Raw genomic sequence first — 17,389 nt, forward strand, 5'->3', positions numbered from 1 at the left:
TCGTGTCGTCAGCAAACTTCACTATGCGGTTGTCGCTGTAGGTCGCAGTGCAGTCATGCGTCAGCAGGGTGAAGAGCAATGGACTGAGCACGCAGCCCTGGGGGGCCCCCCGTGCTGATCATCCGCGTGATGATGTATCTCGCTGGCTTTCTTGACCCACCAATCGTTCTCCATGGCTCTGAGGGTGCACTGGGTTTCAGCCCGGATGTCGTTGTAGCTGGCTTTCAGCAAGCTGGATTGGGGGTTGGAAAGGTGAGCTGCAAGGGCCTTGTGTTTTGCCTGAAGTAGGTTGTGGATACCAGGTGCACTGTTGTCGAACCAGTCTTGGTGTCTCCGTCTGGTGTACCCTATGGATTCTACTGCCGCCTGGTGAATGGCAGTGCGAAGGGTGCTCCAGGTAGCGCTGATGTTGACGTCAGTTGGTGTTTCAGGGATCTTAGACAGTTGTAGAGCAATCGGTTCCCTGAGCAGGTTGACTGAGTGCGTGGACTTCAGTGCATCACAGCTGAGCCGCCTGCAGGGTGGTGTTTTCCTGAGAGGAGGACAGGGTTCCAGAATGAGTTTTTGCTCTGATTAGATGGTGATCTATCCAGCAGTTAGCTCCACGCATGACTCTGGTGACTCGCACCTCAGACAATGATGTAATCCAGGAGATGCCAGTGTTTGGAACGAGGATGTTGCCAGGAGGTCTTGAACTTGTTCTTCAGCTGGAACAAGGTGTTTGTGATCACCAGTCGATACTCAGAGCAAAATGTGAGGAGGCGGAGACCATTCGCATTGAGCTTACCAACACTGTGCTGCCCAAGCACATCCTTCCATAAAACACCGTCAGAGCCCACTCTTGCATTGAAATCGCTGAGCAGAATGAGCTTGTCGGTGGGAGCTGTTTTATTCATGGCGATGTGCAGGGAGGCGTAGAAGAGTTCCTTGCACTCAGGGTCAGCATCCAGTGTTGGAGCATATGCACTGATGAGGGTGGCATATCGGTTGTTTGTGAGGGGAATCCACCAGGTCATCAGTCTTTCACTGATGCCGACTGGAGATTCAGGGATCCTCTGAAGTAGGCTTGATCGCACAGCAAAACCTACAACTTGGAGACAGCGGGAGCCCTCCGGAAGCCCCTTCCAGAAGAAGGTGTAGCCTTCTCCCACCTCTGTTATAGAGTCCTCTCCATGGAAGCGGGTTTTGCTGAGAGCTGCAATATCGATGTTGTATCTCTGCAACTCGTGAGCTGTTCCTCTTCGGGGGCGACATGAGTCATCACGCGCATTCAAAAGTGTGCGGACATTCCAGGTTGCAATGATGAGATTGACGTAGGTTTTCTTATTCTTATATTTCCAACCGCATAGAGGGATGACCCGGCAACTGCGGCAGGCTGCCCGGGTTGAGCAGAACAGACCATTTTCAGGCCACTCCTCATAGCTATGGATTCAAACACCTCATCGGTATTATTATTACTCGATCTTAGTGCTGCCTTCGACACTGTGAACTTCAATATTCTTTTAGAGCGCCTTAAAACCTGCGTTGGTATTTAATGATTATATTTATTATTATACACTGCTCAAAAAAATTAAAGGAACACTTTGAAAACACATCAGATTTCAATGGTGAAAAAAAAAAGTTGGATATCTATACTGATATGGATAGTTCAATGTCTCAGGAACAAAAGGATACCACATCTTTTGATGGAAATAAAAGTTTTCAGCCTACAGAGGGCTCAGTATATAGACACCCCAAAAATCAAAGTGAAAAAATTATGTAGCAGGCTCATCCATTTTGCCTAAATTCAATTTCTGCAACTCAAAATTCTTTTCAATATCTTGTGTGGCCCCCACGAGCTTGTATGCATGCTTGACAACGTCACGGCATGCTCCTAATGAGACGACGGATGGTGTCTTGTGAGATGTCCTCCCAGATCTGTCTAAGGGCATCAGCAAGCTCCTGTAAAGTCTGAGGAGCAACCTGGCGGCGTCTGATGGACCGAAACATTATGTCCCAGAGGTGTTCTATCGGGTTTAGATCAGGTGATCGTGAGGGCCATTCAATCGTGTCAATTCCTTCACCCTCCAGACACTGTCTGCATAGTCTTGCCACATGAGGCCGGGCATTGTTGTGGATCAGGAGGAACCCAGGACCTACTGCACCAGCGTAGGGTCTGACCACGGGTGCAAGGATTTCATCCCGATACCTAATGGCAGTCTGTTCGTCCCTCCATGGAAATGCCTCCCCAGACCATCACTGACCACCACCGAACCAGTCATGCTGAATGATGTTGCAGGCAGCATAGCGCTCTCCTTGGCTTCTCCAGACCCTTCCACGTCTATCACAGGTGCTCAGGGTAAACCTGCTCTCATCTTTGAAAAGCAGTGGCGGACTTGCCAATTCTGCTGTTGTATGGCAAATGCTAATCGAGCTCCACGGTGCTGAGCAATGAGCACAGGGCACACTACAGGATGTCGTGTCCTGAGGCCACCCTTGTGAAGTATGTTTCTGACTGTTTGGGCAGAGACATTCACACCAGTAGCCTGCTGGAGGTCATTCTGTCGGGCTCGGGCAGTGCTCAACCTGTTCCTCCTTGCACAAAGTAGTAGATATCGGTCCTGCTGATGGAATGAGGACCGTCTACGGCCCTGTCCAGCTCTCATAGAGTAACTGCCTCTCTCCTGGAATCTCCTCCATGCTCTGAAGATTGTACTGGGAGACACATCAAATCTTCTTGCAACAGCACGCATGGATGTGCCATCCTGGAGGAGTTGGACAATCTGCGCAACTTCAGGAGGGTTAAGAAATCACCTCATGCTCCCAGTTGTGATAATCACTCTAGCTAAAGCCAACGCTTGTGGAAAAACAGTTAAAAAAGATCAAGAGGGAGGAACTTGAAATGGCCTCCACCTGCAAAACCAGTCCTGTTTTGGGGACCATCTCGTTGTTGCCCCTCTAGTGCACCTGTTGTTAATTCCGTCAACACCAATGCAGCTGAAACTGATTAACAACCCCTTCTGCCACGTACCTGACCAAAGCCTTATCGGAAAAGTCAAATTGAATTCATGCCGTACCCTGATAAAAAAATGGTCCTTTCATTTTTTTGAGCAGTGTATTTATACAGGTTCAGCACTTCGCTGGTTTAATTCTTATTTATCTGACAGGACCCACCGATTGGTTTATGGCAACACGACCTCTGAGCTCAATAACGCTACGTGTGGTGTCCCGCAGGGATCGGTACTCGGACCAATACTATTTACCCTGCGAGCATTTTGACGTCTAATGGACGTGTATTAGACGTCTATATGCTACCCAGACGTCTCGGCTAAAACACGTCGCAAAAAGATCTAAAAGTGAAATGTTTATAGACGTCTATCCCATAGACGTCTATAGCATAGACGTCTGATAGACGTCTATACTATAGACGTCTACTGGATAGACGTCTATTAGATCAGGGGTCCCCAACCCCCTGCTCGAAATGATTTACTTAATCTTAATTGCGGCTTTCTCTGGAGCAGTCATTACATTGATTTTGCAGTTTTTACCTTTTATCAGACAGATGTATTTTTTCTCATGCTTGGTCGTGTAGTGGCGACTTAAATTATATGTACCACAAATCAGGCACACGGCTTTACCTTTCATTTCTGTAAAGAAATACTTGGCAGTCCATGTTTTGTTGAAAACACGGCGATCCTTGTCAACTTTTCTTTTCTGAGGGTCAGCACACATTTCTCGGGCAGCATTACTTCGCACTGTTCACCTTCACGCACAGCTCACATACACGTACGCTACACGGAAGTGCGACGCCTTTCAAAATAAAAGCAAACCAGTTGTATTGCATGCACGACACTGATTTCATTTTATTTTTTTAATTAAGTTGTAATCAAATATAATTTACGATTGGCCTCATGCGGGCCAGATGTGGCCCGCGGGCCGTATTTTGCCCAGGTCTAGATGCTAGACCAGGGTTTTTCAACCGGGGTGCCGCGGCACACTGGTGTGCCGCAAAATATTGTCAGGGGTGCCGTGCGAAACTCTCCAATTTGTGTGCCTGTGCGGTGTACCGCTCGGCAGAGTAATCATGTAGTACTCTTCCATATCAGAAGGTTGCAGCAGCAGGTAGCGATTTGCCTCGTGCTTGCTTGGTGACGCAGGGATGCAGCGTCTGGAATATGGGATGCCCATGCAGATAGCACTGACAGCGACGTTGTCATTGTGGATAGCGAGACGAGTCGATAGTGACAGTGATGGAGAAGTTTTTGAAGAGAAAAAATGCTGACACTGTACTGCAGTGTTTCCCAACCACTGTGCCGCGGCACACGGGTGTGCTATGAGAGACGTTCAACTGTGCCTTGGGATTGTCCAATATTAATTACGGAGCGCATTGTAAACAGGATCGCCAAACCACTGGTCAGTTCGCGCAAGGCCTGGTCAGCCACTTGCTAATTGTGCATGCTTGGAGAATTGGAGAATCTTGAGATTTCATATTGTGTCGGTCTGATTGTATCATCGGCACATATTCAGTTTATGTGTGTGTTGCTGTGTGCTTTTGCTAACAGTGACGGTTGTGGTGCGTTTGTGATCCAATGGAAATCAGAGCATACTGTTCAACCGGAGAACCGGGATTGGTTATTTTTCACATACATAAAATAAACAGTCAAGTCGAGACACCTCGACTGTGATAGCTACTCAGCTGCTGTCAGAAGAGCAGAGCGTCTTTAAAAGTGACTTTGTTCTTATTTTTGCAATATTTTATCGACCTAGTCTAAAACAGTAAACAAAATCACGTTGATTTTTTTATTTTAATCACAATCACTTCAGTTTATTTCTTACACCCTCAAACCTTTTTAAAAAACTGTCACTTTTATTGAAAAAAATGACTACAATTTAAAGAATATTTAGTATTTATTTCTATTAAATTATTCGACTTTCCATACATATATAGGAATAGGACTTTACATCTTTCATTGTAATATAACTGATTTTAATATAGGAGCTTGACATATTTTTGCTGGCGGTGTGCCGCGAGATTGTTTTCCAATGAAAATGTGTGCCGTGAATGAAAAAAGGTTGGGAAACACTGATCTAGACGTCTATTCAACATTGAGGTTCTCTTCAATACATTTAACCTGTGATCCTTACCTTTGTGTAGTTCTAGGATGTTGTGAAAATGCATTTGATTAGTGATGGTCCAAGGTGTGAAAATTTGAATTTTTTTTATACAGAAATAGGTTTCAGTAACAGTCATACTTATGTTACCTGCAGATATAAATACACCTTTTGATGTTAAAATGAACCAAGATGATAATTGAACCTAAATTTAAAAAAAAAATCAAACATTATCCAACCATCACAAATATAAATGTGCAATGATTTTAAATCATATGTTTAAAAATGTAAAAATATACATACAATATTAAAAACTGGGGGCTATTTTAATAGAACAAAACTACTAAGTTACAATAAAAATATATATTTTATGTAGGACATATCAAATAAAACAACCAGCTCGGCGAAAGACAAGGGGGAAACAATATAAACATCACTCTCGTGGGATTTTGATAGCCCCCTTTGCTACTCAGCGCTGGAGCCCGTTTTAATTTTAAAGCCCTTGCGGTCCTTGTTTCATCATCTGTGGCCTCTGTGCGTGTCACCAACAGCTTCTACAAAGATGAACTTGATGGACATCAGGTACCACCCATTGTAGATCTTGGGATTACTCTGTAAAATAAATATGAATATGGTGAAAAAAAAAACTACCTGTAGAATAGTTTTTCCTTAATGTATGTCATGTCAGTCGCACATTTCGAACAAAGCAATCTCATAGGAAACGAGGCAGACGAGGCAGTTTCTTTATTTACCAGCGCTATCAGAGCAGTCTTCTTGTGCGCCCTCTTTGCACAAGTTTCACCACCATGCATACTGTCATTTGTGTAAAGTCTACAATGGAAAAAAAATGTCAACATTGGGCGCAGCCACCACATCGTAAGCCTTCACTGTTGTCTTTTTTTAATCTACAGTACAGATGTCAAACTAATCATACCTGTCTTGGAATCATACAGGTCTTCAAATCAGCGGCCTCCTAACATAAGACTGGTTTGCAATCTGTATACAAGGAATTATGAACAGTGTCTCAGAAGAGTGGAATTAAGAGTAGACAAAATTGAATTGAGGACTTTTTTTCTTGTAAATCAAGCAAAAAATAACTGAAAAGTAACTTTGACAGTACAGCAACTAAACCAAACAGAACCCTACAGCAGGGGTCGGCAATTCCGGTCCTTGAGGGCCGGTGTCCTGCATGTTTTATAGGTCTCCCTGCTGCAACACACCTGATTCGAATGATCAGGATTGTTATCCAGCTTCTGCAGACCTTGCTAATAATCTGGCCATTTGAATCAGGTGTGTTGCAACAGGGTGACATAGAAAACATGCAAGACACCGGCCCTCGAGGACTGGAATTGTCCACCCCTGCCCTTCAGGTTCCATTTGTAAGCTATCAATAGCGAGGAGGGGACATCCAAAATTTTGACCAACCAATTCCGAGCTTAATAATTCTGTCATTCAGTCTTGTATCCTGTTTATCATTTATTTCCTTGGACATCATGTCAAGGGTCTCCAGATCAGTCATGGGCACCGTCCACTCTCCGCGTCACATTCCGAACGAGAGTTGAGGCTCCTCAGCCCAGGGTGCCAGAAGGGGCTCCACGATGACCTTCAAAAACTCTGAGAATAAAGAGAAATAGAAATAAAATACTCACTTAAATTACTGCAGCTATGACCTCTTTTTAAACGACTAATGCCTACAAAAAAATACCTCTTACTTTTCCCTGTAATGGGCGTTTCACACTCACTTCCTAGCTGTTGAAGAATGAAGCAAATGTTAGCTGCAAGATTCAATGGTAAACTTTCCCCTGTTTGAAAAAAAAAATGATGGCATTCTGTCTGTGCCTTTGAATGTGGTGCAAATTAATTTGGCTGTTGTACATATCCAATCATGTTATTTTAAAATAGTACTGATAAAATTGCTTGTTCTCCAAGTTGTTATCCAAATGATGAAAATGTACAGGGTAAACCTGGGTTTTATTTTGCACTTTGGCATCCGCCCCGGTTTCCGGAGTGTGAAAGTCAAGGCAATGACGTGTCATAAATGCTAGTTCCATATCGAAGATTGCAATTACGACATACACTTTTTGCATATGTTCGACAGTAGCTAAGCATACATAAGTATATTCAAACCACCAATAACAGATCAGTTTCCAAAGATAACACAAGGCAGTTGTGATTACGTCTACAATCAAGAATAAATCAAAAATCAATCTGTACCTTGTGGAGTCTGGTCAGTTTTTAATACAGATGCTTCTCTTTTATCCAGGCTTGGAGTCTGAAAAAGAGGGAAAGGGAAAAAGAAGATGTCTGATTTGACAATTCACCCATTAACCGCTGTTAATCACATGACACGACACAATTTTAACTTTTGAAATGATTTGCGTTAGAGTTCCAAGCCCTGTTGAGCGCAAAACAAAGTTAGGTGCACATTTTAATGACATCAGAAGATAAACACCTACTTTTTCACGTGCCACTCCTTGAGCTAAATCTGGAGTCACAAATCCATGGGTAAAAAAGGGAAATTCCATCTTTGCCATGCTATCATCCCAAAGCTCATCCGGAATATATACCTTTTCACGTGCCACTACTTGAGCTAAATCTGGAGTCACAAATCACAACATGGGTAAAAAGGGGAATTCCATTTTGCCATGCCATCAGAAAACCTCAAATTTGTGATCTATACTTACTGTTTGATCTTGTTTTTGTTTTATAATAGCCATGGTGATGTTTGAAAGCGAGCTGCCGACATCTGCAAAAGTAATGCCATTATTTACATTAGTTTTGAATTCGCATATGAATTGTAAATGCATACAGCATAACCTCTTGTCAAAAATAACATTTCCTTTTTAAATGTAGGCAGTTATATGCCTTATATGTACAGTTATAAACTTTCAAAAATCTTTTATTCACTTCAGATTTTATTTACTTAAGAAAACCACTACATACACTACGCATCGACATGAAACAGACTTTGGAATTTGAAGCAAATTCACTTAAGCTACCATCAACGTTTAGCGACCATCAACGTTTGTGTCAGCTCTTCTCTTCACAAAGCAACTTGTCACGTTGCGAAAACGAAGGACTAGCGGGCAAGCTACAACTTAAGTTCAAGCTTGAAATCGATTGATAATGAAATGGACAAACTTTGCAGGACAGAACAACAGCTCTTACTGAAAAACCTTGAAGACTCACCTGATAGCAGCCTTCCTTTGTGTCGTTTTTTGATTTTGTCATGACAAGCAACAGGCTCAAACTCATAGAACACTTTACTTGATTCTTACTTACTTTACTTCTTCTTCTTGTTTTTTTACGGTGGCGCACAATTTATGCACGTGTCTGCCCCTAGCGTTTCGAACGAACTAATACAACTTTGTTCATAGAAATTACAGCTGGTTTAGGGTTCAATATTTCATATTTGATGGTTTTAATTTTGGCATCTATGGAATCACCTAATATAGACTTCTATATCAGGTTACAGAAATAACCACACTTCACAGGGATCATTGGTTACATATATAAACATGTCTAGTTATGTCTTCTTTATTGGTTTGGTGTGCAGGTACAATCATATGCTTAAAATGTTTCTTTAATTGATTTAATATGTGAATATACTTGTCTGCTTATGTACTTTATTCAATGAGGTTTGAGCATATCTGTTTTTGTAGCTCGGCAGGACTTTTTGTATTTCGACCCCATTCCTTCACTACACATAGACCTAATATAGACGTTGATCAGGTCACAGAAATAACCACACTTCACCCGCATCAATGGTCGTTTAAAACAAAGCAATGCAACCTCTGTTCATTATTTATACAACCTACAACTGGTTTATGGTTTAATATTTCATATTTAATGGATTTAAATTTGTCGTCTATTTTAGGTCTATATATACAATAATCCCTCGCCACATCATGGTACGTTTATCGCGGTTTCACTACATCGAGGATTTTTTGTCCAAATTAAAAATAAAAACTTCTAAATTGAGGAATTATGGCACAAAACTTGCCCACACGCCAGCAGAAGGCAAGGAGTGCCCACACAATCGCAGTGCGTACACTTGTACCTTTTTATAAAAAAATGTTATAATAAGAGTTCTAAAAACATATTTAGTGTTGTACCTTGTTATAGAAAAACTGTTATAATAATAAAAGAGTTTTAAAAACATATTCATAGTATGTACACTTGTTATAAAAAAATTATAATTGTAAAAGTTGTTCTAAAAACATATTTACAGTATGTGTTAAGAATTCTCCATGTTATTTATGTTATTCAGCCGCGCTTTGATTTGAGGTAGGGTGATTTATTTTGAAGGCCGTTTTCAGGCGATACCACTTCCTGTTTAACGTTCGTGTACATATGTCGGTTACAGTGGTACAGGAGTCATTGACAATGTAAACGGGTCTCCTAACAAGAGAATTTAATGATCACATGTGTCTAACCTTTAGGACAATGTAGTGTTGCTCCAAATGTTCGTTTAAATTCCTTTAGAGGTCCGTTTTCGCGTGTTAGCACGATCGCGAATTAGCATCTTTCCGCTAACTCGTTAGCCTGCCCAGTACCTCTTTTTAACATGTTTCACGCACACATGTATAATATTTATATTTTCAATATTTATACAAAATTTTCTGTATGTTATTTATACTATTAATGTATTATTTACATGTTTGAAACAATTATTTAATGTTCTAATAATAAAATATGGTCTTAAATGGACAACAGGAACACAAAGCGCCGACAGGAACCGAAAACAACAGTAGACACCGACAAGGAGGAACACACGGGCAGGGTTTAAATACATGAGACAACAAGAGGGAGCAGGTGACAGACATTACGGTAACGAGAGGGGTGTGACTGGGTTGAGTTGCCGGCCGAGTGTGCTCTGGCACGGCACGTGACAGTACCTCCCCCTCAAGGGACAGCTCTCGACGTCCCAAAACCAAACCCCCACATGGTGTACGCGCGCGGTGGGGGTGAGCGGAGGCGCACCAGTCCCAACGACCCCCGATAGGTCTATGGCAAAGTCCAAACCAGCGCTCCGCAGCACATGGGGGAACAGATCCGCCCTCGGCGGCATTCGCAGAGTCTACGCCGCAATCAGCGACATGCAGTAAGTCTACGCCGCTATTGGCTGCATGCAGGAAGTCCCCGCCGCAATCGGCGGCATGGAGGAAGTCCCCGGCGCAATCGGCGGCATGCAGGAAGTCTCCGCCGCAATCGGCGGCATGCAGGAAGTCCCCGCCGCAATCGGTGGCATGCAGGAAGTCCCCGCCGCAATCGGCAGCATGCAGGAAGTCAAAACTGCAATCGGCGGCATTCAGGGAGTCAAAACCGCAATCAGCGGCATTCGGGAGGCGGAGCTGCAATCGGCGGCATTCGCAGCGTCAGCGCTGTGCGCAGCGGCAGGAGCCACAACGCGCCGCAGCAGCGGGAGCGGGGTCAGGCGCAGCTGGCTCAAAGTCCGGCGATGGCCGCGGGTCCGGCGTTGCTGGCACGACGGCCGCGGGTCCGGCGACGGCCGCGTGTCTGGCGACGCTGGGGTGGGGCCTGATGGCGGCCACGAGTCCGGCGCCGCCGGCTCAAACTCCGGCGACAGACGTGGATCCGGCGTCGTGGACGGCAGCTGGTGGAGGCGGTTGGTCGAGGCGCTGCTCACTGAAGTAATCCATGTCTTCTGTGAGGAAATGATTGGAGCTAGGCGACCAAATGCAGCTTGGACCAGGGTTTATTGAAGGCAAGTGGACGAACACAGATACAGGCGGGATAGAGACTCACGGCCAGCAGACAGGCAAACGGAAGTCCACTCGGACACGGAACAGAACCTGACTGTGAGCCTCCAGACAAGACCGGGGGGGAACTGGACGACAGAAACACAAGGCGCAGACAGGAACCGAAAACAACAGTAGACACCGACGAGGAACACACGGGCAGGGTTTAAATACATGAGACAACGAGACGCTGGGGTGGGGCCCAATGGTGGCCACGGACCCGGCGCCGCTGGCTCAAACGCAGGGAGCAGGTGACAGACATTACGGTAACGAGAGGGGTGGGGCTGGGTTAAGTTGCCGGCCGAGTGTGCTTTGCCACGGCACGTGACAAATATGGATAAATGTACTATCACTCATAGTGATACTGTAACTAATCTCGGGGTTATATTTGACCAAATGCTCTCCTTTAAAAAACACATTAAGAACATAACTAGAATTGGGGTTTTTCAGCGTCGTAATATTGCTAAGATTTGTCCGATTCTTTTGACTTGTGATCCGGAAACTATTATACATGTGTTTATTATGTCGTGCCTTGACTACTGTAACGCATTAGTCTCTGTTCCTCCTAAATCCAGTATTAAAAGTCTACAGTTAGTACAAAATGTTGCGGCGAGACTGCTCATGCGGACGAGAAAATTTTATCACACTATTAGTTTTATTAAAATTACAATATTAGTCAATTTACATTGGCTGCCGGTCCATATAAGATGTGACTTGAAGGTTCTTCTATTAACCTATAAATCACTGGAGCACCTTAGTATCTCGTCGACCTAGTTGTTCCTTACGTTCTGTCCCATAACCTCTGCTCGCAAAACGCTAGTCTTTTAGTGACCCCGAGGGCCAAAATAAGTCTGCAGGGTCTAGAGCAGGGGTGGGCAAACTTTTTGACTTGCGGGCCAAATTGGGTTCTAAATTTTGACCGGGGGGCCGAACCAGGAGCAGATGGATGTAGTGTTTGTGTGAAGTAATATAAATGACATGTAAAGGTCATTGCATAAAAGGTTTTTATTTTTAGTAGATACGAAAGCATGGATATTAAAAAAAACTTTTTGAAAACATATGCATTTATTAACAGCATTAAAAAAATATTTCACCCAAAAACTACTATCAGTGATTCTTATTAAATACGACACTGTTATGATGAATAACATTTTCCATCACTTCAGCGCCTGCAGGTCAGATTTATGAAAATTATCTAATGAGGCGAAATCACATCCAACGGCAAACATTCTGACCAAATACATCATTTTGAAGAATCAGTGAAAGAATACATGTAATCAATAGTATGGTTGGTTTCGCTCTTTTGCTAGTGGATCATAGTCTGGAGTAAAATTTGTTGTGGTCATTCTTAAGAGCCGAGGTGTCGGTCCGTTAACCTAGATCTGTGATGGGCTTTGTTGACGTTCATGTGGCTGAACGTCTTCTCGCACACGTAGGTCGAGCCAAATTGTCCACTCTTTTTTGACATTTGGCACTCAGTGTCCACCTTTCTTTTCTTCGGGCTACTCATTTAAATGGAAGGATTCCAGGGGAAGGTTTGTGGGTGGCATTAGCGTAAAACTGTATCTGAAAGCTCAGCACGCAAATTACGAGAATACTGACGTCACAGCCTACGCTCGAAATTCGGCACTGATAGATGAAATAGAGCGCGGAGTGCACCGCGTCCGTACTACTGAGTACGCACACGCACTTGTGAGTGTGCATCGAGGTTTCCGACACGGCTCCCGGGAGTAAATACGGGGGCGGGCGCTTCCCCATCTACTGGGGAAACATAGTAATTGCAGGGAAAATGACCCCCCCAAAAATTAATAATACAATTTATTCAGGTTTAGCGGGCCGGATCAAACGGCCCCGTGGGCTGGATGTGGCCCGCAGGCCGTAGTTTGCCCATGTCTGGTCTAGAGCATTTTCTATTCGGGCTCCAGAGCTTTAGAATGCCCTACCAATAGATATCAGAACTGCTACCTCAGTAGAAACATTTAAGACACGATTAAACACACATTTTTGTGCCATGGCCTTTAATGAACCTGTGGTGGCTGATTCGGCTGGAGTTTGTATTTTCGCTTCCCCCCGGCTGAGGGAACTGCAGCGGATCACCACCCTCAAAGACACTGCCAGGACAATTGAGGGCACCTCCTGCAGCTCTTCACTTTGAATTGGACATACACTTTTTCTTTGTATTGTTTTATATGTATTATGTGTTCTATGTGCCCTCTCTGCATTCATTTCAGCCTGGTCATCCTGGAAGGGGGATCCTCCCATCTGTGGTCTCTTCTCAAGGTTTCTCATTTTCCCCCCAACAGGGGTTTTCTGAGATTTTCTTTGCCCTCAGGGAAGTTAAAGATCAGGGGATGTTTGAGAGTAATTGTTCATTTTTGTACATGTGAAGCCCTTTGAGACTTGCTTGTGATTTAGGGCTATTTAAATAAACTTGACTTGACTTGACAGTCCTAATGGCCCCGTGAGAGAAATCATAGCAACGTTTTGGCCCGCGATGAAAACGACTTTGATGCACGCAGACTTGTAAGGTGTCGCCATCATGACGGGGCATTTGTCCTCACTAATGGAGCTGACTTTGAGACGTTTGTGTGTGTGCCATGTTGATCATTGCACGTGTGTGTTTGCCTGCCGAGTATCAAGCCTTTCACAAGTATCTGAAAGGATCTCAGAAGACTTCAGGATTTGTCCTTGACCCCCTCCACCCCCCAATATCAACATTGGAAAACATTGAGAACAGAGCTGACGCGCACACTCACACTCACACACAAGCTGCCAAGGCATCCATTTGTCCTCATGCGCGACGTTATTGTGTGACCTCTTGGATGTTTTCGCCCGTTGCTGCTCGGTAGCGTTTGTTGTTTTTGTGATTACTCGACAGCGAGGCGAGCTCCGGCGTCTTTGGCGGCTGCTCCATCCCGATGCCGACCTTGAGTGGACGGTACGGCGCAGAGAGACGTGCGAGCGGGCAGACCAAGGACACGTGCGTTGTCGCTGCCGGGACAAAACTGGTTGCTAGGGAGACTCCAAAAGCATCACCGTGGCGTCATTGACACTCCGTCTTTGTTTTCGTCCTGCGGTCACTTTGAGCTTGGGGGTCCATGGGGGCTTTTTGTTTCCAGGAGATGAGTTCTTGTTTGACTTGAGGGCCTGTAACCATTTCAAATGAGGCTGCACATGCATATGTTTGAATTGGGCTTCCAAACGACGCAACAAGCATTTCCACTCTGGGTTCGCAGTCCAACCAAGACGACCACACGCTTTGCAAATGAAACTTTGGGGACAAGAGTCAATACTTAGCGCTCCCATTAGGCTGCTCAATTAGGCTTTAAGGCTGAAAAGGGATTCCAAGCAAGGCTCAGGCTTGAAAATTACTCAGCTGACTCCTTTTTTTTCCTTCCTTCCTTCCTTCCTTCCTTCCTTCCTTCCTTCCTTCCTTCCTTCCTTCCTTCCTTCCTTCCTTCCTTCCTTCCTTCCTTCCTTCCTTCCTTCCTTCCTTCCTTCCTTCCTTCCTTCCTTCCTTCCTTCCTTCCTTCCTTCCTTCCTTGCCTTCTCCACCTCCTTTCCTTCCTTATGTACTTGGCTCCGTACTTCCTTTCTTCCTTCCTCTCTCCCTTCCTCGCTTCCCTCCTCATGGTGTTTTGAAATTGCGCTCTTATTTTGAAACCGTGCGCGGTGGAATCTATCAGCTTATCTTTCCTCCGCGCGCGACCAGCGGACGCGAGCGCGCTGGGCACCAGAGGTACGCGAGCAGCCGTCGCCTCCTCCAGCAGTCAGACCAACCAAACCCACTCAGGCAGTCGGTCAGTCACTCGGCAGGCAGCCAGTCAATTGGCGCGCAAACACATCGTTCTCTGCGCCACTTTCACCTTTGATGCAAATGTGACACCCAAATCCATCCCTTGGATTTCTAGCGGATTTTGTTTTTTTCCGTTTATTCTTTTTGTTTTTTTTGGGCGGTGGTGGGGAGTACAAAAGCGAGGAGTGGCGAGCATGTGAAGCAAGTTACACGAATGAAAGGATCCAAAACGAAGGCTGAATAAGAAAAAGAAGAGATGGACGCGGGCAATCACGTGCTGATTTGGTGCCTACTTTTCGTCTGCTTGATGCCTTTGGAACTTACTGGCGCGCAGTTTTTCCCAGGTGAAGTCATGACTACATCATCATAATTATCATTAGGATTTTGATATTTGGAAATGCCGCTACGAATTGTCACCCAGTCAATTTTCTTAGCTTTTCTGACAATTGTTCTCAATTTCTCTCTCTCTCTCTCTCTCTCTCTCTCTCTCTCTCTCTCTCTCTCTCTCTCTCTCTCTCTCTCTCTCTCTCTCTCTCTCTCTCTCTCTCTCTCTCTCTCCTCGCTCTCGCTCTTGATCTCTCGCTCGATCTCTGTCCATCTGTCCGTGGTTTTACCAATTTCTATCTGTCCGTCTGCAAACTTTGTGGTTGTTTTTCCTGACACCTTCTGCTTGGTATTCGGCCCACGTTTTCACGAGGCGCCTGCAGCCCCCCCCCCCTTCCGTGTTTCCTCCAAGGAATATTGTGACACTTGTTTCCATTTATCACATTTGCTAGGCGTTCATTTCATCTGGTACAAAATGAGAGCAATATCAGTCTACTTGAATTGGTGCGGATGGTTTGTTTGTTTGTTTGTTTGTTTGTTTGTTTGTTTGTTTGTGCATGCGTGTATGCACGCGTGTACGTGTGTTTACGCGCGAGCAGGCAAGGCTGCCTGTTTTCGGAGCTTTGGACGAGTTGTTGCATCTGCAACAAACTTATTTTGTGTCGTCAGGGGGCAGTAGTAACCCATCAAATTTCCCGCCCCAGCACGTCGTCTTGTTTTTCGACGTTTCTCGTCTTGGAAATGTTACAAAGTGATTGTTGTGTGACAAGTGACTGCTTTTATTCACAATATTCAATTGCGTTTCTTGAGTAAAGCACAAAACACTTGAAACTTTGTTTGGTCAAAGCAGTAGTGCTCACTGACGCAAATGAGATATTTGAGACAAATCGAATTTTCGTATTCACAGACATCTGAGTTCAGCTCATGGCAGAAAATGGAAGATAAAATAAACAGCTTCGTTTTGTGTTTTATTTTTTTGGGGGGTGTGTGGAAATATTTAATGTTGCGTTGACGTTTTTTCCTTATAAAGGGTCAGTTTGTTGTTTGTCCGTGTGTGTGTGTGTGTGTGTGTGTGTTGGCGTGCACGGGGTACAGAGACCCGCTTTGAAAGCATATTGCTTCTTAAGATGAATTAAAATCTGTCATCCGTGTGTGTGTGTGTGTGTGTGTGTGTGGGGGGGGGGGGGGGGGGGGGGGGGGGAAGACTTGGAAAGCAGATGAGTCTGCCTTTCCTTTGGTCTGGCTTTGTGGGTAGCGTGTGGAGTCCTCCCCAGAAAGTGTATCGAGGCGTTTTGCATGATCCTGCGATGACATGTCCGGACATGAGAGTTGACCTCGAGGAGGCACCTCCGGGACGCTCCCATCTTTAGGGGTGAAATTGCACTGAGGAAGATTTGTTTGACACCGTATGTTGTCTTCGTGACGGCCAGCAAAGGAGGCGGAGAAGGCCAGGAAGGAAGGAAGGAAGGAAGGAAGGAAGGAAGGAAGGAAGGAAGGGAGAGAAAGGAAGCCTCGCATTCCCCAAATTATTTGAAAACTTGCACCATTTTTCTGCAGTAGTCAGAGCAATAAAGGTAGTACTTTGGCACCACCTTGGCGCCAAGGAGCATTGTCATAGTGATTTCAGGAGCTTTATTTAGACATAAAAAGTGCTTTGCCGCCATCTTGGTGCCAAGGAACTCTGAAGTGACTTTTCGGTTGAGACAAGAGGTGAAAGAGAGCTCCGTAGAGTAGGACCGGGCGTGCGTAAAAGCCATAATAGTTTTTCAAACCTTCTGTGTCACTCCAAATCATTAAATCCTCCAAACTCTTCCTCCTCCGTGTCACTTACTAACAAAGCCGCTAATGATGCCGGTAGTACGTGGGGCCCTTCGTCATCTTTGTCATGCGGTGATCGAATCCTTTGTCCTTTATGTAAACAACCGCCGCACCCCGCCGCTGACGTCACTTGCAGTTCAAACTACAGTAATCCCTTGCTACATCACAGTTCGTTTATCGCGGTTTTGCGGTTTAAATCACATATAAGTCGCTCCTCAGTGTAAGTCGCCCCCCCCACCCAAACTATGGAAAAATAACACGACTTATAGTCCGAAAAATACGGTAGTAGGGACTTCAAGTGACTTCATTTCAGTGACTTGTAAGTGCCGAAATGAAGGGAAGTGATTCCAATTGTTGAGTTTGACTTTGGTTAGCTAACAACAGGCGAGATGCCAGGAAGATAACGTTTCAACTTTGAAACGTAAATTTTGCAATGAAAACCATCAAGATTGGTTTGAACTTGTCCATTATCAGCTGTTTACCTCATGCTTGATTTGACAATTTCGCCCAACTCAATTCGCAACTGCTGTGCCCTGCTCCAAACTCTCTACAACATAGTTCTTTGTTAGCACTGTGACACGACCGGCAAGAACATCGT

The 17,389-nt window shown here is 44.8% G+C and overlaps 1 protein-coding gene and 2 long non-coding RNA genes across 21 annotated transcripts in view; 1 reads left to right on the plus strand and 2 right to left on the minus strand.

The window, feature by feature from the left end:
• Positions 1-5,060: 5,060 nt before the first annotated feature.
• Positions 5,061-17,389, minus strand: part of LOC148390313 (uncharacterized) — a 139,312-nt gene continuing 126,983 nt past the window's right edge. Inside the window, exons 2-3 of the long non-coding RNA XR_015861392.1 lie at positions 5,844-5,922; positions 5,061-5,703 (exon numbers count right to left, since the gene is read on the minus strand). This is a non-coding gene — a long non-coding RNA (uncharacterized LOC148390313). The remainder of the gene's footprint in view (positions 5,704-5,843; positions 5,923-17,389) is intronic.
• Positions 6,007-8,387, minus strand: LOC148390314 (uncharacterized). 3 transcript variants are annotated; one of them, XR_015861390.1, is made up of 7 exons: positions 8,281-8,387; positions 7,776-7,837; positions 7,548-7,687; positions 7,306-7,363; positions 6,797-6,840; positions 6,517-6,705; positions 6,007-6,087 (listed from the first exon to the last, which is right to left on the minus strand). It is a non-coding gene; the product is annotated as an uncharacterized LOC148390314 (long non-coding RNA). The 3 variants fall into 3 exon arrangements; XR_015861391.1 differs by having other exon boundaries at positions 6,010-6,705; positions 6,804-6,840; XR_015861389.1 differs by having other exon boundaries at positions 6,010-6,705.
• ptprt (protein tyrosine phosphatase receptor type T) overlaps positions 14,569-17,389 on the plus strand; it is a 109,301-nt gene continuing 106,480 nt past the window's right edge. For all 17 annotated transcript variants that reach the window (XM_088390571.1, XM_088390555.1, XM_088390557.1 and 14 more), the window contains exon 1: positions 14,569-14,993. In XM_088390571.1, the coding sequence (XP_088246697.1) occupies positions 14,906-14,993 (88 nt within the window). In that variant the 5' untranslated portion in view covers positions 14,569-14,905. The remainder of the gene's footprint in view (positions 14,994-17,389) is intronic.

This window comes from Syngnathus floridae, chromosome 11, assembly GCF_059516105.1.
Source record: "Syngnathus floridae isolate MCC-2025c chromosome 11, RoL_Sflo_1.0, whole genome shotgun sequence".
Lineage (NCBI taxonomy): Eukaryota > Metazoa > Chordata > Actinopteri > Syngnathiformes > Syngnathidae > Syngnathus > Syngnathus floridae.